The following is a 23,067-nucleotide window of genomic DNA, read 5'->3' as shown; positions in this document are numbered from 1 at the left end:
TCAGAACAAGTTAAATATTTCTAATAGTGAGTCATTATGACTTTTCACAGAGAAACAAGCAAGTCTGAAAAGTCAAAAGCTTTTGTTTGAAATGCTTTTCTCCATATCTTAACATTTCCACAGAAGCTCTTTTCTGCATATGGCAAAAATGCATAGTACTTTTTACTTCCACTTGCAACATTATTTATTTCTCAGTATTTACAATACAGAAAATTCAAAATATGTCTTTTGTTTAGGTATTAGAAAACTATACCTTTTCACAAACAAATTGCATTTGGTCAATAAAAGATTGTTTTCCTTTTTAATTTAAGATTGTGAAGTTACTAATAGTGAGCAATTCATTTGGGAAGTTATTGTAAAAGAGCACGTTTTCAAATAAGCCTCACCTAGAAAACGGTTGTGTTTCTGTCTGTTACAAACTGTGAGGTGATAAGATATTCTGCATTTCAGGATGTATGAGGCAGAATTCTTTTGATGTTTACAGCCTTTAAAATAAATTGTTTCAATTCTCTTGGAATTGCTTCCTGCAGAGAAGAACCTCATAATTATAAAAACAGAGAGTAGGATAGAACTGTAGTGCAAGTGCTTTGATGTGTTGGATACCTGATAGATTTTCTTGAGATAAGATGACCTATAGTTATTGACAATACTTTTCTTTCTAAGCCAGATTTGCAGAACTAGCTGGCATTAGCTTGTTTTGCATTTCATTTGATGAACAACAGAATACTAAGCACGAAGGAGGTAATTATACTATTTGGAGTAAGTCAGGTCTACTCTTTGTGATGGAGATTCAAAACAGTACATACATTTCATTATAATTACCTTCTGTTTGGGTAAAAGCTGATTTCCTTTAAATTTTAATGATATCTTTTCCTTTATTTTTTTTAATAGGTAGTCAAACTTAACAAACATGAATGCCTCTTTTATGTTCTTTTTAACTTTCTTTTGCTTCCTTTAAAAAAAAATAACAAATAAAATCCCCAAAGCCAAAAAACAATATCCTAGCAGGGCAGAAGAAAGTTCAAAGTAGAATACTATGTGTATTACAGAGTTGTAGATGTTGTTTGTATTTCAGTTTCATAGCAGACAGAGAAAATTGGTGAAAATTAGTCTTACTTACTTAAAAGAAGTTTTCCCATCCTGTAAACTTTAGTTTTGTTCTTTTTCCCTCTGGAATCTCATATGATACAAAGCCCCTCTATAGTCTGTCAGTCATGTTCCACTAGCAAGTAGACATATGTAACTTGCAATTTGTATGTTTAATAGGGTGAAACATAATATTTGTAAAATAGGAATATGTCATAGCCATTTGTTTTCTTACAAATTAATTTTTCCTATAAATTATATACTGAGTTATTTCCAATATTACTTGATTAGGTCAAGTTTCTATCACAGTCGTCCTTTTGAACCCTGTATTAACATCAACAAACAAATCACTGCAACTTCAAAACAAAAGTTTTGTGAGTAAGTCCAGAATTTATTTTGTTTCATCAGACTAAGTTTCTGGGTTACTGAACTTTTAGGTGTGTAGCCTCTAGCTAGGTAAAGCAAAGCTGGTATGGCTCCATAGGTAGCTTCAGCTTCATTTTTTGTGCTCTCTCTTTATAAATCAGTACTTGTTGATTTCCTAATGTTCCTTTGCTTCTGTCTTTGTTTGATAGACAGCTTGGTTCAGTCTTGCAGTGTAAGTAACACACCGACAGATGCCTAAAGCATCCTCTTCTCCAAAGTCTTATTTTATTAGACCACCAAGTACTAAACTGAAGATACCTTCTTTAATAGTGAAAATGAAGAACTTCTGAGCAAGACAGAATATAAAGGCCTGAAAATGCATCTCACCACTCCTCTTTAACATCCTTTCCTTTCAGACTATTTATTCGAACAACCTTCAGTAGCTTACTATCTGGAATAAACTCTACAGTCTCCTTGAAGTCTTTTTCCATCACCTATAAATTTAGAGGGGCACAGGTCCCCCTCTAAGCTACAGAAACGTCTCAGCTAAACAAATTTAGTTGCTTTAAAGGAGGAATCTTCCTTTTCTTCTAAAGACTTCCACTTGACCTAAATCTCATGTCAGAAAAACACACACACTGCAGCTGAGCAGCTTTGCTGAGCAGCTTTACACTTCTGAGCTGAAAAATACATTATACAGTATTTATATGACAGACTAGAAACAAACAAATCTTTAAATTGTAGTTTCTGTCATGATGTTTTATCATCTCTGTCCTTGTAACATTAATAATAGAGATGCAGTTAAATATAGTAAAAATTTTGGTACCATCTTAAGTGTACCTGTTCAAGGAAGATCTGTTACCTTTTTGGACACAAAAATTATGTATGTTTGGCTATGATATTGCTGTCAATCTCTTAGCAAAGGGTTGAAAGTTGCACAGATCTTCACCTGTTTTATAATAGTTAACATGTAAAACACATAAATCTTTCCTTTCTGTCCAATGGAAACTGTCAATTCCTATCCTTGGAACAGATCTGGATCACACTTTACGTTTATTTCAGATTTGTGACATAGCACTAGCTTTACTTGATTACTTTGAATTTCACTTCTCCTTGATGATAGAAATATCAGATTCAAAGGATGTGAAAGCAGTATGAGGTCAGACTCTGGATATGCAAAATATTTGTGCTTTTTAGAAATTTAAATGAAGTTGAATTGACTGGACTTCTAAACGCTATGTGCTAATGATGTAGTGTACCTTGAGAAAGCTACACCTTAGGTGTATATTACCTTTCCCTGAAAGACAGATTAGGTAAAACTGAACCAGTGAGAAGTTATCCCAGACATTTATAATTAGAGCCATTGCTCACTCCTCTGGCAACTTTGTGTAGCTGAGGTCTTAAAAAACACTTTAAAATTCCTAAGGGAGTTTTCAAAATACAGATTATTGTAGAAAACTATATGAGCTTTGTTTTGCAGAATAAGAGATGCCTGCAGCTAGACAAATTTTCATAGACTGAAGTATAATAAATGAGAAAATCTAACAACAGAGAAGTTTAATGATACTTGTTTTTTGAGACATTAGGAAGGACATTTTATTCCCAACCTGCTCTTTTTTCATTTTCCATCAGTTCTACCTCTTGAAATTTGAAATCTAAGGTTTTTCTATAAATATTAATTCAGATTAAAACCTCCCTACGAATAAAAATCTTGTAAATTAACAAGAAGAATTGTTCTCTTATAGCATGATGAGATTTATAAGTCTTGTAACAGATTGCTATTTTGTTATTCCAGAAGAAGATATAGTTATTTTCAATATAGTTTTAACTAGAGGCAAGATATTTCTCTACTGAGTTTCAAACAGGTGGTGGTGTAAAATACATTAAGTCTATAGAATCACTTAGTGACAGACAAAAATCTTATAATCCCTTGGAATTTAATTGATACGGCATCTCTCAATGACTTTTAAACTTGTGGGTTAGTACATGCTATCAGTAATAAAGTCAAAGAAACTTGCTCTTTAATCTTTCTTTGGATGCAGTGTCCAGCATTTTGTATGGAAGAAAATCAGATATACACATTCTAGTAAATTACTTTGATGCAGAGTTACACATTTACCTACAGATTCAATTTTGAAAGACATAGAAGAGTTGGGCAAATATTCATTAACCTTTGACAATTATTTGGATGGTACTTGCACCCTGCTAATGTTATCTAGAGAGATAAGGATATGTGTGCTTGAGACAATAAATCCAGGAGAGGAAAAAGCATTCATATTAAGTATTGAACTGTGTCAAAGATGAGATAACAGATTTTATCTGGGAATGATTGACATGAGAAATAAAAGTGTAGAAACTACAAGTAAAATTCAACCTATTAAGTCTGATCCCTTAAAGGAAAGTAAGGGAGACCTGTCTCTCACAGACATTTCTTGAAGCATGAAAATTATTTAAAGGGCAACCTAATTTATCCAGTTCACAAAGCTATCTGTGGTGGCATGAAAAGATTTATTCTTGAAATGCATGCCTTATTCTCTTTCTCCCAGTAGCTGTTCAGAGCCTTTTGTCTATTTATATTCATTATTGTTGCTGTAAGAACAGTGCTGTTTTTCATTATTTCATTGGCATGAGAAGCCCTGATTCAGTTTTGTTGTCAATTTTGACCTCTTTCTGTACCTCCTCTACTTTCAGTGCCTAAAAGCATCGATAAATAGAGAAATCCCCATAAAATACTTCTGCAGCTGCACAAAATAAGTTTAACAGCACTCGAGATGCAATTGCAGTTCATGTCTATGGTAGGGTAAAGTATGCGCTGAGAGTTTGTTTAGCTGTTTATTGCACTGATATATATTTAGTGAGTTTTCAGATACCTGGTGGGAAAGGGATTTAAGAGTATACATAAATAGACTAATAAAAAATAAGATTCTCAAAATACCTTCACACAAAGACTATTCAACATGGAAAAGGTATACAGAAAGAAACCAAATTAAAATTAAACTGGAATGATTTAGTTGCATATTGAATCGAGTTAATGTGTATATTGAGGAGAGAAAAGCAGAGGACACCCTTCCATTGAGTCACGAGGTTCAGAGTGGACCGAAATCCACCCCTAGTCCCAGACTTGGTCAACGGTTTATGAATAAGGTTAGGTAAGGAAAGTTAAGGAATGCCCTCCCATTGAGTCACGAGGTTCAGTGTGGACCCTCTTTCCTTGCTTTCTAAACTCCTTCTCAGAGAGGTGCCTAGGTGCAGCTGAACCCACTCCTAGTCATTGGTCAACGGTGTATGACTAAAGGGATAGGGTATCAGGGATTCTGGTGTAGTGATACATGTTGTGCTTGGTGTAACTTTAGGACAGCAACAATCTAATACAAAATAACAGCAAATTCACTAATGCTATTGAGATAAAATCACAGTATGAAATCATATAAAACTTAGCAGCACAATCAACTTAAACTTACTAAGATTCCTTAATCACTCACAAATATAGGTGTAGAGATAGAGACACATAAAAAGATATAAAGAGACAGATATGTACAAAGGTACCTATTAAATATCCCCCTTGAATTCAGTCAAATACTTACACTGAATGCTTTGCATTGCTCAACGGGTGCACAGTTGAGCCTCTGAGTTGATCGCGAACTTGAGGGTTCATGGACTCTGAGGGGCGTCCCACTCAGAGGGAGGTGCTGGTTGCAGCCCGCTGTGGTCCAGGAGAGCTCAAAGGGTCTCACTTGGGACCACTGTTTATAGGACTGGGAGATGATTAACTTTAGGCATCAGTGAGTTTCCACAATCCAGGTAGGTGATTTCTCAAATTGTAACGGTACCACTGCCAGGGCTATCTGGAGATAATTGATTTGTTCTGTACCTTGTTTAGGTAATTGGTTCCCGATACACTCAATGTCATTCTCCTCCTTGGCTACACAAGAGCACTTGGTACGGTTGAGGGGCTCTCAACCGCCAAACCTTTTGTTCAGAGACCAAGGCTTGTCAGGGAACTTGGAGTGGCCCGGGGACAAGGCGAAAGCGGGGTGGGGTGGAGCGCACCACCACAATTCTTCCATTTACCTTCTCTCTGGATCACTCAAAGGTAAACAGATAATTTTCAACTTTATCTATCCAGCCACTCATCTCTGATTTTAAAATAGAATATAACTATATATGGCAATGCTCTACCACTCCAATTAAACTAATTTGAAGTGTAAGTTTCATAAAGTAATCACTGGTGTCCACCACTATGGACTGTGAATTTATCCACTACGCTTAGTCTAGGCCTAATTTAATGGATCACTGTCAGAGGTGCTTTGTTTACAAAGTGGCATGAAACATGCTCATCAGGTCTGTCTGCTGCTCACTCCTGTAAAAGGATGATGAAATATCCAAATGTGATGCCCAGTTTCTAGTAGAACTTCATTCAGCTCTGGTAGGAGCATGCACTTCTCTCTGAATAATTCTCCTGGAATAATTCCATCCTCTAACAACTATTGTGGCTCAGGTTATTGGTATTTGAGCACATAATCTTTTGCCTCAAGTTGCAGCTTCAGAGTTGACACAAGTAGAAGTGAGTTGTACTGTCCAATAGTGAGTCTATTATATGAATAAATTGGTTATACTCCAGTGCACAATGCTTTACATTCACAAGAATTACAATCCCAACTGGCATCTCTATTATGATCTGAGAAAGGAGCCAGAGACTAGAGTATTGTGCAGAGAACAATTTTCTCCTGAATATTTTTCAGTCAGGAAACCATATTCTGAATGGCCTGGAAGAAAGATGTCTGCACAAAGTATTCACCATATGATCTAGCCATGACACATTGTGGTGGCAATAGTAGGCAATGAACATTTAATAAAAGGAAATTAATAGTTTATTAAAACCTTCTTTGAAAACTTCTTGATATTCAAATGAGTGACACAAGATGGAGATTATCTGATTCATTCTTGAAAAAGTAGATGTTGGTTACGAAGCAGTAGTCCAAAGTATGTGTACTGTACTTCTTAAGAAATCTGGAAATGTCACAAACTGAGGAGTAATGGCATATTTTCTGAGATTTAAAATTTTATGGGTACAGGTATACACTTTGTCAACCAAGCTAAGCAAAAGCATGCTGACTAATTTTAATATTTTGCTGCAAAACACAAAAGCAGACAAACTGCAATATTGAACATTCTTAAATCAAGACAATGGATTCATTGAAAGGTACTTCCACTGAAGTAACTTCTGACTTTTTAAAATTATTAAATTTTTACTTTGAGGCTAGGAAACATGTCACATAATTTGGAGAAATATCTCAAGAAATATGTAGAGGTATATGCTCAACCTTCCACTGAATTAAGTCGTGTAGGAAATCTGAAGAAAATGTTACCTAGTAGCTGGTGAAGCAACCAAAACCATGGTATCTTCCTCTCAGGGATGAGAATGCTCCTGACAAATATGCTTAGATACCCCTGTTCAAGTCCAATCTTGCCTTTAACTTTCATCAAGACACAGTTCTATTTGTAAGGTAAGAATTATACTTCTTTACCTCCTATAACTGTTGAGTGAATGAAACATTGTAGGATACTTAGGGTCAAGGGCAGGGGTCAAAAATTATGATACATGCTACAGGCCTCATTAGATTCCCCCTCCCACAAGAAGAATTGAGACTTCTATTTCTGACACTTTCTATTTTTCTGATAGTCTTTGCAAGTAAAACTTGATTTTTTTTGACTTCTCCGTTTTGTTTCATTCAAACTTTTTCTATACTTTCCATTAGTATAAAAAAAAATTATATTTTTCCATTCCATAATGAGATAAACTGGTGCTCTAATCTCTTTTAGTATAACATCCCTATGATTCATGTGTATGATTACAGTCTACTGTACATACACAAGGGGAATTAGTGCTGTGCTTAATACTTAATTACTAACGGACTGTAACCCAGATGAATCTGTCATAAGCATGTAACCATTCTGAGCTGATGTTTGTAATTAATTCACCAGCTGTAATCTGCACACATTGGTGAAAAATCAATAATAAAATTAATGAAAAAAATCCCTTTGAGCAGGTCGTAAATCACACCGAGAGATTCATTTTCTGTCTGTATTTGTCTCGCCATTTTTGAAGTGTGAAGATTTCTCCACATATTTACTATAAAACAACAATAATAACAACAAAAAACCCCACAACACACCCCCTCTCCTGCATCATTTCAATGAGAAAGCACCGTTAGTTGTAACAAAGGTACAAACTTGCTTAGGTGGATTAATTCCAGAGGAGATTTTACCTCTTCTTAGGAAGAATTTAGGGTTCCAAAATAATTGATCTAAAGACCAGGATAACACTACAGCTCATGCCACTAGCATGGAATAAAAGACAAGAATCTGTAATTAGTTAATCAGTAAATTATATCCTTTCCCTGTGACAGGTGGAAGTATTACCATTTACTCCTGAGTTCTGTGACTCCATATTTCTGTTATGCTTCATGGTTAATGAAGACGAGCACTATATTTTATAAAATTTATCACATTTCTTCTGGAGTATACTTATACAAACAGGAAAAATGTGCGTAACGACAATAACTTAAAATGCTTTTTATCCTTATTTTTAACATGCATCATCTAGAACTGCTAAAGGAATGAAAAAGCATCGTTTGTACTTTTCAATTCACTGAATTGAATTAAATTTGGTTCTGTATTCCAGATCTTGCTAGTATGATTAAATAAAATTACAAATTTATATGTGTATTTGTGAGAGAAACATGTATCACATTAACAGGTGAGTATTTTTTTCCATTGTGCAGGATAAGGTTCCCTTTACGTGACCATAAAAGGTTAAATGGATCCTTCACAACTGCTATTTTTCTTCTTACAACACAACTTCTTCATGACAGCTACTAAAAAGACAAATAGTCACAAGTTATTTGCTTCTGTTTCATGCTGAGCTCTACATTATTTAGATGATCATTTGTATGCAGAGCATGGAGGAGTTTCTTCTTCCCCCATTTGAAAATAACGTAATATAAATCAATAGAGCTTCAGTAAGTTTTACAATTAAGGTTCAAGTTTAACCTTTGAGCCTCTACGACTTGTAACAAAATAAACATTACATGGGTCACACAGAAAATCTCTTGGGAACATGAGTAATTCCCTTTTTATGAAAGCATTACTACTATCCAATATAAGTAGTTTTATAATATTTTATTATGTAAATGTGGGAATGAAATAAGATCCAGAATCCCGCAATGTGTTTCTGCACAAAGCAGAACTGTATGAAGCATTTAATTTTCAGGAATGCAGTGCTTCTATCAGGATAATCAGTTCAAGTTAGTACCTCATGTGGCAGAAGAATTGTGTAAGAAAAAAGTAACTCACTGAAAGATATAAAAGAAAGAAATCAGTGTTCTCCCTTAAAGACAATTAGTAAACACAGAAGCATTCAACCAGAACTTTGAGTTTGAGCTCTTGTCCATAGTCACAAGTGGCTCATTTTTGTTGTTTGTTTGTTGCCTTTTTCCCTCCATTACTTATGATAAACAATTAAGCAGCCATGTGTATAAGGGGGGGTTGTGTCTTTTTAAGCAGTCACCCTTTGAACCTAAATGTTAGTCATATCTAGTGCATTTTCATATCACTTCAACAAATACCAAGCTTACAAAACAGCTTGCAACTCTGTCAAGTCACTGATTTTTTTCTATATGTTCAACTTTCATTATAGATTCTGGATACCCTCTGAGATATTTGTGAGATATCCATGAGATCTAATGACATTGAAGATCTTTTGGGATTGTGCTTTTAGTTACAAAATGGGAGCAACGTATTCATTAATATTCCCTAGAAAATATTGCTTGGAGTATCTCTAAAAAGAAGTTACCTTTTGAATGAAATGGGCATAAATTGGAGGGGAAGGAGGGGAAATCATATATCCTTATTTTTCTCTTCTGTGGCAAGAGCACCAGTTTTCTGACCTGGTGCCCATACCTGATGAAGAAAATACATTAGTAAACCCTTATCACCAAAAAATAAAATAAAGGGGAGGCACAGTATGCAGCTGAGATGAGCTAGTAATGGCTGCTAGCTCCTGCAGTCCCACCACTTTGGCATGAGTATCAAGGACCTTATGTTGACTTTGAGCCCTGATTCAGATTTTTCTTAAGTCATCTTTAGGAGAGCTGACATTCTAATTGCTCCATGAATTGTTTCAGCTCAGAGTTTGTTAAGCACTGACACATTTTACTGAAAAAAATAAAGGCATGTAATTTGACACAGTGACAGATGAATACTTTAGAATCAGATTGGCAGTACAATTAGACAGCTTAAATGTTTCCTACATCTTAATGTCTGTGCTACTTCAGGAAGCCATAGTAAGTCCTACTTTTCTGAAGGATATGTTGCAATTTCAGTGATAGAAGTAAATCACGCTATCAAAGGATTTAACGGGATTATGAGGTGTCTGGTAGCAATTACATTTAAATCTAGAAAATTAAAATCTAGGGAATTTAAGTTCAGCATTGTGTATTTAGTACAGTACTCTCCACTGGTATCACATAAACTGATGCCTCTTAGTCGTTATTATATATATATGCAATTAGTCTTGTGAACGAAAATGAAATAATGAAGTCTGAACTACTGGACAAATACAACTTAAACAAGAGAAAACTATATATTTCTAATGTACATCCTTTTATCCTATAATGTAATCAGGGTTTTAAATTAGTATTTGTCTAGAATAAAGTCTGTTGAATTTTATTTCACTTACATGTAATATTACATGCAACCTATATTATGGTTCTCCACTCACAACCAACTGATTAATATGATTTGGGCCTGGAAGAGTACAACTAGTTCCTCAGTGGAAAAAAAAAAAAAGGCCATAGGTCTGTTTTTCATACAAACAGTCTTTAAATCAATTGTGAAATATTGATGAATCCTTGAAGATCACAGATGCAATACTACAGAGCTGGTACAATCATTAATTTAGCTAGGAATGTTTTTTATAGAGTTATTCTGTAATTAGAGGAACAGCTAAAGAATATTGTACCTTAACCTGCTGGAGGAAATTGTGATAGAAATAATTGTGGAATCTAAGCCAGCATTATACTGCTTGGGTAATATTTCTTTCATTACATATCTGGGTCATGTTAAATAGCTATATAGTCTGGTATAGTCTGTTTAATTAAACAAAGGAAATATATTGAAACCTTATGCATTCTGTAACTTATTTGGCTCTGTTCCTCTCTAAAGAAGAGGCAGCTATTATGTAAGGGTACACAAAACCAAAATTTTATATAAGAAATAAACAATGTTGAAATTTTCTGCTTTACAGAGTCTCTCTCACACCAGTTTCAGGTTTAATGGACTTCAGAGGCATGATATTTGTTTTGCACCACTACATATAGAAGCAGTATTCAATCTTTAATTTTTTGATGAAACTGTAAAATGGAATGGATGTGTTGGGACTCAGGCAAGAAGATTTTATAAATGTTAGGTTATCATGTTGGAACTCGAGAGAGGGGTTTTTTAGCATTACCGGCTTTTTGTTTCTGTGTTCCTTTGATTAACACCTGACTTAAATGGTCTGATCATTTTGGTTTTTTGTTTGTAATTTGATTAACATAAAATTTTAAGGAGGATGTCATTCTAAAATGGACTTTTAGCTGAGCCTAAGCCCAACTTCTAAGGTTGATTTATTTCCAAATAAATCAAGAATCTTAACCCAGAAACAGTTAAGGATTGGATTGTGGCCAAAGTACATAAATGTTAGTAATCATATTAACACAATTGCAGAGCTGAAGGGAACCTTTAGAGGTCATTCAGTGCACCCTTCCTTTCCCAAGGAAGGATTAGCCACATTTATGTTACCCTTGGGAGAAGTTTTTCTAGACATTCGTAAAACCTTCCTAGTGGTGGAGACTCTGTAACCTTCCATCACTACATTTATCCTCAAAGATTTTTTTCTAATTTCTAACCTGATTTGTTATTGTTGCAATCAAGCCATTACTTTTTGTCCTTTACACTACGGGCATGCAAAACATATTGTTCCCACTATTGTTTTACTGTAGTCTTTTAGGTACACTAAAAGTGCTGTTTTGTCCCTCAGCTGCCACCTCTCTTGGCTAACTCACTTTCATTCATCTAACATGAACTTTTTTCCAAATTTTAAAGCATCAGTTACTTGTGTCTATCTTCTTATGGTGTTGCTTTGTTTGTTTGTTTTATTTTATTAGTTTTAGTGGTAGAGGACTATATAGCATCTCATGTTTGCTTTGCAAAGTCCCATCTGGTCTCTCTTGAAACCACCTACATACTTGGACTTTTGACACACTATAGCAATGAGTCTTGCTGTGCTTAGGAATTGTTTAAGGGATACCTTTATTTTACCATTTTTCAAGTGAAATATTGAAAAATTTCACTTTCATTCTATGTTCCTTTTTCCTTGCATAAAGAAAGAATAAAAAGGTTCAGAATTCATTATTTTATATCCTTCTGTCATACCTCTTCTCATAGTATTAATCATTCAATGTACATGTAAGCCTTTCTGTCCTCTGAAGAATTTTCTTAAGCACTGAAAAGAATTTCAGAACCAGGCATGATATACATGGAATTATTCTAGTCCAAAAGCAATTAATATATTCATTACTTCAGTGCAGTTGGCACATCTCAAACAGTGGATTTGTGTTTGACTTTATTCAGTAGGACTGTTTTAGAGATGGCATGCACTATCTCTGCAGTACACGATAATGCCACATTCAGAATGACAGCAGTCCAAGCCTTGGGGCACTAAATGCTTCTTGAGATATGTTCAATTGCTGTTTAACTGTATTTAGCCTAAGGTGCAGAGAAAGAAGTTGCTGATGCCTTCAAACATGTTTAAGTATTTTAATAGTGTCTTGGCATGTCAGAATATGCCACAGCACTAACTAGGGTGCAGTTCCTGAATTACTGCAATTAGGAGGCAGGAATTTCAGAGATAGTAGTGCTGTAGCTGTGTATCACTATAGCTTAGCTTTTTCCCCCCCTTAAACAGTGATTTTCTACAATATGTACCCTCTCAGCTGTTTTCTGCATTATTGTTCTCTGATCATGTAGTCAATACTTGTTATGCTTTAAGAGCTCTATTGTGTCTTCAATCACACAGCTCATAAAACAGACAATCATTTAATATAAAAGCTATGTAAATTGACTCCTGTTTAATTACACAGTCTTACTAGTGTTTCACTTGAGTTTTGGATGTTCCTTTGAACATAATATATTTACTTACAGAGTGCAGGAAAAGGTGGGATGAAAAGTGGCTTATCCAAACCACAGACTCTATTATTACTGTATGACAGTTGCTATTCCTTTTTCTTTTCTCACAGTAGTCTGGAACTACTGCACAGACATTCTTTACAGGTCCTCAATAACCAGAACCATGCAGGGATGTTATGGGTCCATCAATGGGGAAAGGCAGAAAAATCTGGATGTAGTCATTGATTTGTCATAGGTACTATTTAGAACTCATCTGCCAGTAACTCCTCAGATCCTGTGGACCAAGCTGCATGCTGCATGGTTTACAGAAATACTGTTGTACTGCTGTAGTACTGCATGCCTACTGTGGTCATGTACAAGAAAAGGTCTACAGCTAGGAATGCTGTAGCAAATAATGGAAAATTGCTTGGTTGGAATAATTTGGTTGTTATTTTCTTTTGGCTTTAAACTGGTTGTAGAACATCGTATTTCCCTTCTCCACACTGCCATGCCTTCCTTTTTTGATAACAAGCAATCCTTCTAGCCCTAAAGCAACAGTCAGTTACAATCAACAGAAACATGAGCATGCATAAAAATAACTCCATTCATTTGCATGCTTTCATACAAAGTTTTATGGGAAACATAAGCTATCACTGTCTCAGGAATTAGGGATAATTGTTTAAAGATTTCTTGGATTAATGATAACTATAATTTAAGAAAAAATAACTTTTATCAGCTAACTGGAAATTGGTGGTGGAAGTTTATATGGGATGCAGTGAGAAAGTAGATTGTGAGATCTACTGCAAATTAGTGTTCTCCATTTTTTTTTATAGCTGAAGTCTGAGCTGTTGCAAGTGCAAATATTAACTTTTGAACTCTCTATTTCCATGTACACTTAAAAACTTGTCTACATATCTGAATTTTTAGGGACTGTGTTTACAATGGCTTTAAAAGTAGTCAAGCAATACCTAGTGCTGATATAGAGATGCCATAAGAGCATATGTTTGAAAATAACTTAGACTACATCTTCCATTGTAACTCTGAAGAAAATGTTATGCAAATAAAAGCTTAAATTTGAGTAATCTATGTGTAAACAGTTAAAAACCTAACCCCAAATCTACAAATTTCTGTATGACAAGAAGTATCATCCCTCCAGGTTTACTTTCTCACTAATCAGTATTATGATAAAATTTGTTGGTTGGTAACTGGCATTTTAAGCACTTATTTGAGTCAGTTTCCAGATATGTAACCATGGTAGAAATCTGTTGTACTCTTCCTTGATGTTTTGCCAACTGTGCTGACGAATTCTTTTCTGTGTCATATTCCATTAGGCTTGTCAGCTGGCAGTGTGGTTGCTACTGAAGTGTTTAACTTTTAAACCGAGGAGTACTTAAAAAAGTATGTCAGATATAGATATGTTTGGATGTAAATTTTGCTGGAGGACAAGAGTAACTTTTTTTTTCCCAAATTCAGAGATTGTTCACAACTCCATGGACTAGATAATGTAAAAAGGAGGAGCATAAAGTCATTACTCTGCAAAAGAGGGTCACTTTGTTCAGGGAATTAGCAAAAATACATTTAATTACTTTTTAGCTAAAGTGGTGTGGCAGTTTATTCTGAATGAAAGTTGTATCTCTGCTATCTACTGCAGTGTATAGAAAGTACCAAAGTTGCCCCTAACTGACTAGTTTAGGTACTGGTAATAGTTTAGTCCTGAGAGCACTGGGTGTTTTACCCGTCTTCTGACATAACACACACAAAAAACGTTCTCTCATTCCCTGAACCACCTCCCTCCTCCCCTGACAAATGCTGAAGTTATGTCCATCTTTTAAATGGAAGAGCAGATTTCAAAACATGTTAGATTGAATGTGTGCTTAAATGCTGTCCTGATTCAAGCTCTTAGAACAGATGCAAGAAACCAGTGGTGTAGAAGGCTACATTAACTGTACGTGCCAAATACTAATTGAAGGGTGTTTTAGAGGAAAATATATCACACCGGATCCAACAGCCTGAGGGAGGCAAAGCTGCTACTGCTGCTGCTGCTCCATGTCTCCAGGTCCAACCAGTAGCAAAGATGAAGATGTATTCCCAGTAGGCACACACACATAGCATACATATACACCAAATACATACACAGTTGGCCACACAGATCACAGACACTCAGAGCACTCACATGAGCACAGACAGCACCAGTGGCCTCATTCTGCTCCCTGCTCTGGTTGGACAGGATGGAAGTCCACTAGTGAGACTGAACATGCTCATATGTATACATGCAAATGCACACATAATAAAGAGCCCATACCCAGAAAAGAGTTAGAAAGGAATTTGGTAAGAAGATAGGACAGATGGCACAGAGCACAACCAGACAAGCTTATTAGCCAGCAAACTATTTATACGACTGGCCCATTTATCCCCTTATTTCTCTATTTTTCCACTCTTGTTCCTCCCCAAATCACCTAAAACCTTCCCTTGTCCTCCTTTCGTTCCTCCCCTAAACATTGCCTAAGTTCTGTGCTATCCCAAAATGCTTTCCCCCCATATCCCATAATGTGGCCTGCATACCTAGGCAGCCACCCTCCTGTTAGCAAGGTGATATGGACAGCAGCTGCCAATTACTCATGGTGATGGGTTTCACACCTGGATGATGGGGCTGATGGCTCTGCTAGACAGCCCTGGGAAGGAGCCGGACAAGGTGGTTCTTCTTCCGAAGTCCTTGATTTGTGTTCCTGTCTGCCACTGTACACCCCTGTGTTCCTCTGGGCCTGGGCTGATGGACCTTTGATGGGCTTATGGCCCCTGTGATGGGCCTGGCAGTAGCCCATCAGGGTATTATTTGGGCTAGTATTATCCTGCCAGTGCCTCTCAGCTCTTTTGTGGGTGTGAAATTGAGGTTTATCACATAACCCAACAGGGTGAGTTAGACACATACTGACTTAGGAGTGGTTGTTTCATAAAACAGCACTATAAGGCTGAATTGTACAGCAAGTCCTCATGCTTTACAATAAGGAATTCTAACTACAATATAAAGTGGCAGATTTTCAAGTGTGTGATTCAAGGACCCCTAGCAAGGGAAGGATTTTTATCAAGCCAAGTAATGCTGGCTCAAGACTTGTTTGCACTAAAAAGAAACCATCAGATATAATGAGACATTAATTGTTTCAGTCTGGGAAAAAAACTAAACAAGAACAAAAAAAACCCTTTTCAATAAACATATGGTCCTATGTTTTAAACAAAGGTCAGACATATTGCCTTGATAAGCACTTGTTAATATTCTGCCAGAGAAATAATTTAAATACTAGTAGGAAGCATAATGTTTAATGGTCACTGGAAATTAAGGTGCTGTTTGAAGAGTTTATTGAGATTTAGATGGAAAGGGGATTTGTCCTGTTGTAAAAATATGAAGAGGGCTTTTCTGTTTAAAAATCAAAGCACATCAGGTGCAGCTCAGCAGTTAATTATGCTTCTTACCTTTAGGGAGTGCCAGAATAATACTAGATTTAGCTGACAAACAGAGAGTTTTCCTGTTATAGTCACCATCTTCTGTCTACATCTCCAGAACAGAGTCATCTGAAAATTGATAGGCTGATTGATAGTCCATTGTCTTTGCATTCTTCATTGAAAAAATGTGGGAATCATGGCTGAGTCTAACTGCAAAAGCCTTAAAAAGTACAGCTGGAAAAAAAACCAAAACCAAACAAAAAACCCAACCCTTAGTTCCCTCCTCCTGTCTTATAGATATCAACTACTGAGTTACTCAGTTATCTAAAAATCAGTGTTGTTTTCCTCATTAAAATCCATGACATATTGAAATAAGAATTACACAGTATTCAGAATACATACAGCAGATTCTATAATTTGCTAACAACTGTTAATAATAAATAATATGTATATTCTTTACAGTACTACAACAAATTAATAATTAAATGAATGTTTAAATGCATGAAAAAATCAGGACAGGATGAACATAAATCTGACTTTCAAGAGCTTTTGCAGTTCTATCAAGATTAAATCTGCAGATGCTGAAATGAAAAATGCTTTCTTTACAAGCACCTGTTGTAAATATTTTAAATTAAAACAGTTTATTCTGGAAGAGGCAAAGGATTTTTAGTTGCTTTTTTTTTTAAGCCTCAGCAGTGGTCCTTTTTATGAATTTATAAAAATTTTACAGCTGGGATTGACACTGTTTGAGATGGCCATCTGGCAGCCAAAATCAAAGAAAAAATAGGCAAAAAAGAAGTAACAAAATGAAGGCTGAATAATCCTTTGAAAGATATTTTATAAGGCAGGTTTATTACTGGTAAATTTTCTGATAATCTATATTTTTATAAAAGAAACCTAAAAGTTTCATCAAATAAGTCATATCATATGAAAGTTATATCAAATAAACTGGAAAAATTAATTTACTTGTTGAATTTTGTTCTTTGTCAACTTTAATTGTTTGAATATCATGTTGTTACTTTGTAGGCAGCTCCAGTTATTTCTTGTAGACAATAAAGTACAGTATAACTGAATAAGAGTAAGGTTTCAGAGTCTTACCCAGTGCTTAAAACCATTGAGGTAGCTTTGTAATTCAATTGTAATGTAAGTCTCAAAATACGAATATTAAAAACTACTTGTGTTTTTATTAGGTAGGAGTCAACCCTGCAGTCCCCTGAACTTTGCTAGTTTTCAGCAAAAGCTCTTACAAGTACAGTGGCTAGAAAGCTTAGACACAGTGATCTGGAACAGGACACTTTCCAACGTATAAAATGTTAGTGCATCTATTCAGGCAATACTCAGATTCTCCCCATCTCTCCACACACACAACACACAGAACAGCTTTATCCATATGTATTAGATCACATTTATAACCAAAAGCAGGTATTTTGTATGCTCCTACTAGTCATTGATCGTACGATTCATGTAACATATTGTGTACTAACAGTGAATACCCAATCCTGAGAAATACAAGCAGAAGTTTATATGATGTGCAAATTGAGTCCCATTGTCAATAACAGAACTGCTCATTTGCAGGGAGTTAAGTACGTTCATAAGTATTTGCAGGGTCCAAGGCCTCAGGTTCCTTTCGCATAAATTCAAAGCTTTCTTTACAAAAAATTCAAAGAAAAGTACTTTTAATAATTTCAAGAAAATTGGCAGGATGGAATTAAGTGCTTGGTCGACTCTTTTAGACATCCAAATTCATTCAGTACCTAATGGCAAATGCTTTTGAGATAGATTTACAAGCATAGGAAGTAGCTTAATAGTCTTATTTGTCAGTACTTGGGGTTGAGGATATCTGTACAGATATGCTTGTTTCCTACGGGCATAAGCAATGTAAAAAAATTATTACTTGAGGAACTTATTGCAATATTCTTACAAAACCTTTAAAAATACCCTTTGTAAATTTAAGGATTCTCAGTTTCATTGGCAGTCATTGCAATATTATTTATTTGTAAACACAACTCTATTTTACTTTCAGATTCAAGACCTCTACCAGATGTAGCCCTGACAGGGAAGTGTACCCGAGAGTGTGATGAATATGGCCACTCGGACTCCTGCTGGATGCCAGTTCGCACTTCTCCTGAAAGAAAGCAGAAGAGCCAGCCAAAACTCTCCACTTTCATGCCTGTCGACGAACGGGGCAGTCAGGAAAAGCTGGCCAATGGAGAAGCCTCCCTCATGGGTGATCGCAACAGAAACCTCCTTAACAAAAAGTTGACCTCATCCTATGAGACCTTCAGCACGGCTAGTTTCAGCAAAAATGAAGAGGGCAATCCAGAGGATATCCCCCTTACACAGACAGGGGAATACAAGCCATCTCCTGTCAATACTCTAACTAGAAGAGAAGTTTACCTGTAGGCTAAAAAGCAGCAACAAAGTTCTTTCATATTATAAGAAAGAAAAGGGGCAAAAGTCTTAAAAACACAACAATTTTAACAAAAAATGAGAAACAAAAAAGAAGGGGCCACCAAAGAGACAAAAGATCTGCCTGCCACTTCTGCCTCCATAGCAGGCATTTAATTATACTGTCCGCCTGACTACACTGTACAATGTAGAAAACATGGTTGTTACTTGCATGTCTAATTCCCCCTCACTGATTTTTATTTTCCTAAATCTATGGTTGCAAATTCTTCCCATAGTAATGAGCTTGATTAAAAAGAACACAACACACTGTTGTTTACCCTCTTCAGAAGCATGAGTTAAACCACTCATTTTGTTTGATTGTCATCTGGCTTGTTGAGGATAACAGGTCGGGGAAAATGTATTCAAGACATATCATCTGAATTTTGCTGATCCCCACCAGGGACAATCCTTCAGAAACCATACAGATATTGAGATAAATATAAAGGAATAATCATTAATAGGCACTTTGTGAAGACCACAGCTTTAATATTCTCACCTCTCATCTGAGGCTGAAAACAACAGAAATACGTTCAGCCTGAGACTGCAGTCAAAAACTTGGCATACTTTACTATGATTCATGAACTCTGGTTCTGTTTTAACCATAGAACAATAGTATTCTTGCTGTGTCTGTTTCTCTCCTTCTCTCTCGTTTTCTGTAACGATTACTTCAATGTAAACACAATTAGTAACACATATACTGTAGGATAGTAATAATAAACTGTTGAAATCATTATTTTGGGCAAGACTAACATCTAGCTGGGAAGATGGAAATAACAAAAAGGCCAAAGATCACACAATGGATCAGGGGAACCGCTAAGTATTGGGACTTGGCTTAGAAAACTAATTTATTCACAAATACACGCATGTACTCATAACACACCTTCAATTACATTTTGCACAGCAGCACAGTTCACAAGCCCAGATGACCCAATTTTTTTTTCCAGTGTGGTTCAGTTGAATGCCCAAAGGAACTGATGTTGGTGGTTTTGTAATGACATGATATGTTGCAGCAGATGCTGCATATGATATGCTGCATATGCCAGTTCCAGGGAATTTTTACGATCAAAATAAAAAACTAGTAGTAGTAATAGAAGGCTGTGTTAACAAGAATGCTTGGTGGGATGGAAAGGGTGGACAATGGGATGATGCAGTGACAAGAGAATATTACAAGTCAAACACAAAACCTTCTTTTCAGAGTGCAAGGAATGATTGCTAAGTCTTTTGTCATCAGTGTTGCAGTTTACCAATTGCTTCAATTATGTCAAAGATATAATGCAGCTTTACTTGAAACACAAGTGCATTAAAACCAAGAGAAGTGCAATACTAAATGATGTCAAGACTCAGAACATTTAGGCTAGGCAGAAAATGATCTGATAAACAGTGGTATGATACTCACCTAGCAAGTCAAGATGAGTCAAAAGGAGTCCAAGCTACCATGATATGCAAAAGCTCTGGCCTGTAACGATTCTCATGGTGAGCGCTTCTTGAAAGGAAGAGGAAATGAAACAGGTTTTTGTGCAATAAAAGCAACAAAACATGCAGAACTTCATCCAGTTGCTTTGTAGCTGATGCTGTAGTAATAAGGACAGACTGAGCTCAGACATTCAGGTGAAAGCGACAATCGAACAACACAGAAAGGACAGCTCAAGGAGGGGGAAAGGATTCAAATCCCTGGCTGTTTAACCTGGCGTTAAGGCATGGCTAGATGGCTCTCTAGTATACTGTAGTCACAATGTAGCTTTGGGTAGTTTCTTGCTTTGAAGAATTGCATAGAAATAACCTTAAACAGCCTAAAGTAGAGGTTGGTAAATCAATACAACTCATCATATTTATCTTTTTAATTCACTTCTCCATATAGTGGGATATGCCATTATTGGCCATTTTGTTCTCCTCTCTCAAGTTTACTTTCTTCAAGTAACATTAGTTTGTGTAGAGCAGTTATGATGAATGGGCACATTTTAGAAAGAAAATATTAAAATCAAAGATTAATAATGATTGAACATTTTAATGTTTAATTATTCAAGTAATACGGAGAGATGCGAACTAGTACTTTGTTATGAGACTGCATACAGCAGTTACTGCTTTGTATAATCTGTAAGTACCTGTTTAAAAATGCTTCTAAAAATGCTTATGTAATGTATACACATTTTTCTTGCACGTTTCAACAGAATACACAATTGCATAACACAAATTTTCAACAGAATTTCCTTTAATAAGATTTTATTTAATATTACACAAAAAATAAATTAGGTAGCTTGGTTCCATATATTCCTAGACCCTTTTTCTACAAGGCTAATAATACAGGTCATAGAAAATCGTCAGATTAAATGGATCAGCAGTCACTCACCAATTTTTGCACCACATAAGACAGCCATTAAATACTTTACTTGTGTGCATCTCCTTAGATCTAAAATGAGTGTGAAAGAATTTTTTTAAAATTCTATCTACGGTAAGTATTCACAGTAATTCTAGTGGAACTAGCCACTATTAATATGCTGATTACTCTTCTGACCTGGCATGACATACAAATATATTTTGTGTTTGTATTTTTCCTCTTTATTTGAAATAGGTTAAATCTGGTGCCACTCCATAAGTAGAGTGCTTTTGTATAAAAATAAACAAATAAAACTATAAAAAATAATTAGGGTGAATGCAAAATATGCAACTGTGCCTTTTATACCTATTATTATGGTAAAGTGGTAGTTGGGTTTGAACACTGAGGGATAAGGGGCTATTCCCAAGTTTTTTGAACCTGTATATTTACTTGTGTTTATTTTCTGAGAAATTATAAATAATATATTTAAAAACAAGCCTTTTGCCAAACTCAGTTAATGGACCAGTCTTAAGCATTATTAACACAAGGCTGTGGTTTAAGTAGGTCTTGAGGATTTTTTTAATTACTATTTGTGTGGGGGTTGGGGTTGTTTTCATTTGTTTTTAATTCTGCTGCCTGGAAAACTGCGATCAGCCTATGTTATAGTTATTTAGCAAGGTGTCACAGGTTCATGTTGACAGGAAAAGTGACAATTTTTCTTTAATCGCTTTTAGCCATCATCACATTTCAGTTGTACAGTATGGAAATCATCCTTTAATTTCCTTCCATGGGAAACACAAACGAGCTTTGCATGTATTTTACATTAGGGCACCTTTATAGATTGATGCGTTAATATATAACTTTGTATGTATTAGAAAATTCAATAGCTTTGGTCTAAAATCTAATGCTCATTCTGGATCTCAGATCCACTACATTTATTCAATATGGTTTCTGACTGGCCTGCTGCCTGAGTTTCAGGAAAAAAAAAGTTAAACATTATTTTTATGTAGGGGAAGAACTTAAATGGGATTGAAATAATTGACTGAAAGGCTACCCTAGGAAGTTGGCAAGCAGGAAAACAAAGAATATGGATAAAGACCTTGCCATAAATCCAGCCATCACCAAACACTTGTAAGGAACTTGAACAACAAAGTATTTTTCCTTTTGTTTCATTGGTGATAAATATACAGTGTTTCCTTAAGGAATGAAGCAGAAGAAATAACAATAGAAATGAAAGTCCATCAGTTAAGTTGTATTACTGACTGAAGAGCATAAATACAAAGAAGATGACAACATTCACCAGCTACCTGGGGTATGCTTTCAGACAACTTTTTCCTAAATTTTAAAGCACTTGCATTCAGTGTGGTACGATCTGTTTGTAATATTAATCATTGACTATTGTTCTGCAACTTGGATGTTGATAGTGAAGCAGAAAACAATTTATCATTGTTTATTATGAGTCACTATGCACGCAACTATGCTAAACATGGCAAAATGTATTAAACGCTAGTCCACCTCTATTTATGAAATATTTACATAATTTAATTTGCTTTTGTACAGTTTTATGTAAATAAATTGCTTGTCATTTTTGTCTCTGCAAATTAAAATATAACATGTTCAACTGGTTGCCCATTTGCCAGTGTACTTTCTCTGACAGGCTATTCCACTTTTACTGGATTAAATCACATGCTAGTTTGCATATTTAACCTATATTTTGCATGGCAAAAATGGATGAAACTGGCTTTGTAACTAGCCACATCTTCAGCTGCTGAGGTAGCTGAGGTTACAGAATGAAATTCAGTAGAGGTTATCGTCACTCAGGACAGCATACGGCTATTTTCACAGTAGAAATAAAGTACATCTAATGACAAGAGTTGTTTCCTATTATTGTTCAAAAGGACTTCTTATTAAAGTGTGTTTAAAACCTTCATATTAAGGGGAATAACAGGTCTTAAGTAAAAGCTCAGGTATTTCCATTGTGGAATGGCAATTTGCTAATTATCAGCAAGGTTGTTATTTTTTCTAAGAAGTTCAGAAATATTAACAAATTCTAAAATATCACTGAAGCATCTGTGCTGAAAAGAACAACACAATTAATGCAGCATTTCAGAGCAAAATGTGAAATAAAAACCTCCAATTCTTTCTAGCTATCAATCAAATTATCCATCTCGGCATAACTACAGCTCAAGAACAAACCCTCATCAAGA

General features: G+C 35.5%; 1 protein-coding gene across 5 annotated transcripts in view; it reads left to right on the top strand.

Moving 5' to 3' along the window:
- The window catches only part of PCDH7 (protocadherin 7), a gene marked incomplete at its 3' end in the record, with an annotated part of 296,658 nt that extends 278,157 nt beyond the window's left edge, over positions 1-18,501 (top strand). For 4 of the 5 annotated variants that reach the window (XM_081999438.1, XM_081999437.1, XM_081999436.1 and 1 more), the window contains one exon: positions 18,122-18,501. In XM_081999438.1, the coding sequence (XP_081855564.1) occupies positions 18,122-18,501 (380 nt within the window). Of the gene's footprint in view, positions 1-18,061 lie in introns of all 5 variants that reach the window. The other variant, XM_081999434.1, reaches the window with a different exon arrangement.
- Between the last annotated feature and the right edge of the window lie 4,566 nt (positions 18,502-23,067).

This window comes from Phaethon aethereus (genome assembly GCF_964289735.1).
Source record: "Phaethon aethereus genome assembly, chromosome: 4".
Lineage (NCBI taxonomy): Eukaryota > Metazoa > Chordata > Aves > Phaethontiformes > Phaethontidae > Phaethon > Phaethon aethereus.
The sequence above is the reverse complement of the archived record's forward strand: the minus strand, read 5'-3'. Positions and strand labels throughout refer to the sequence as shown.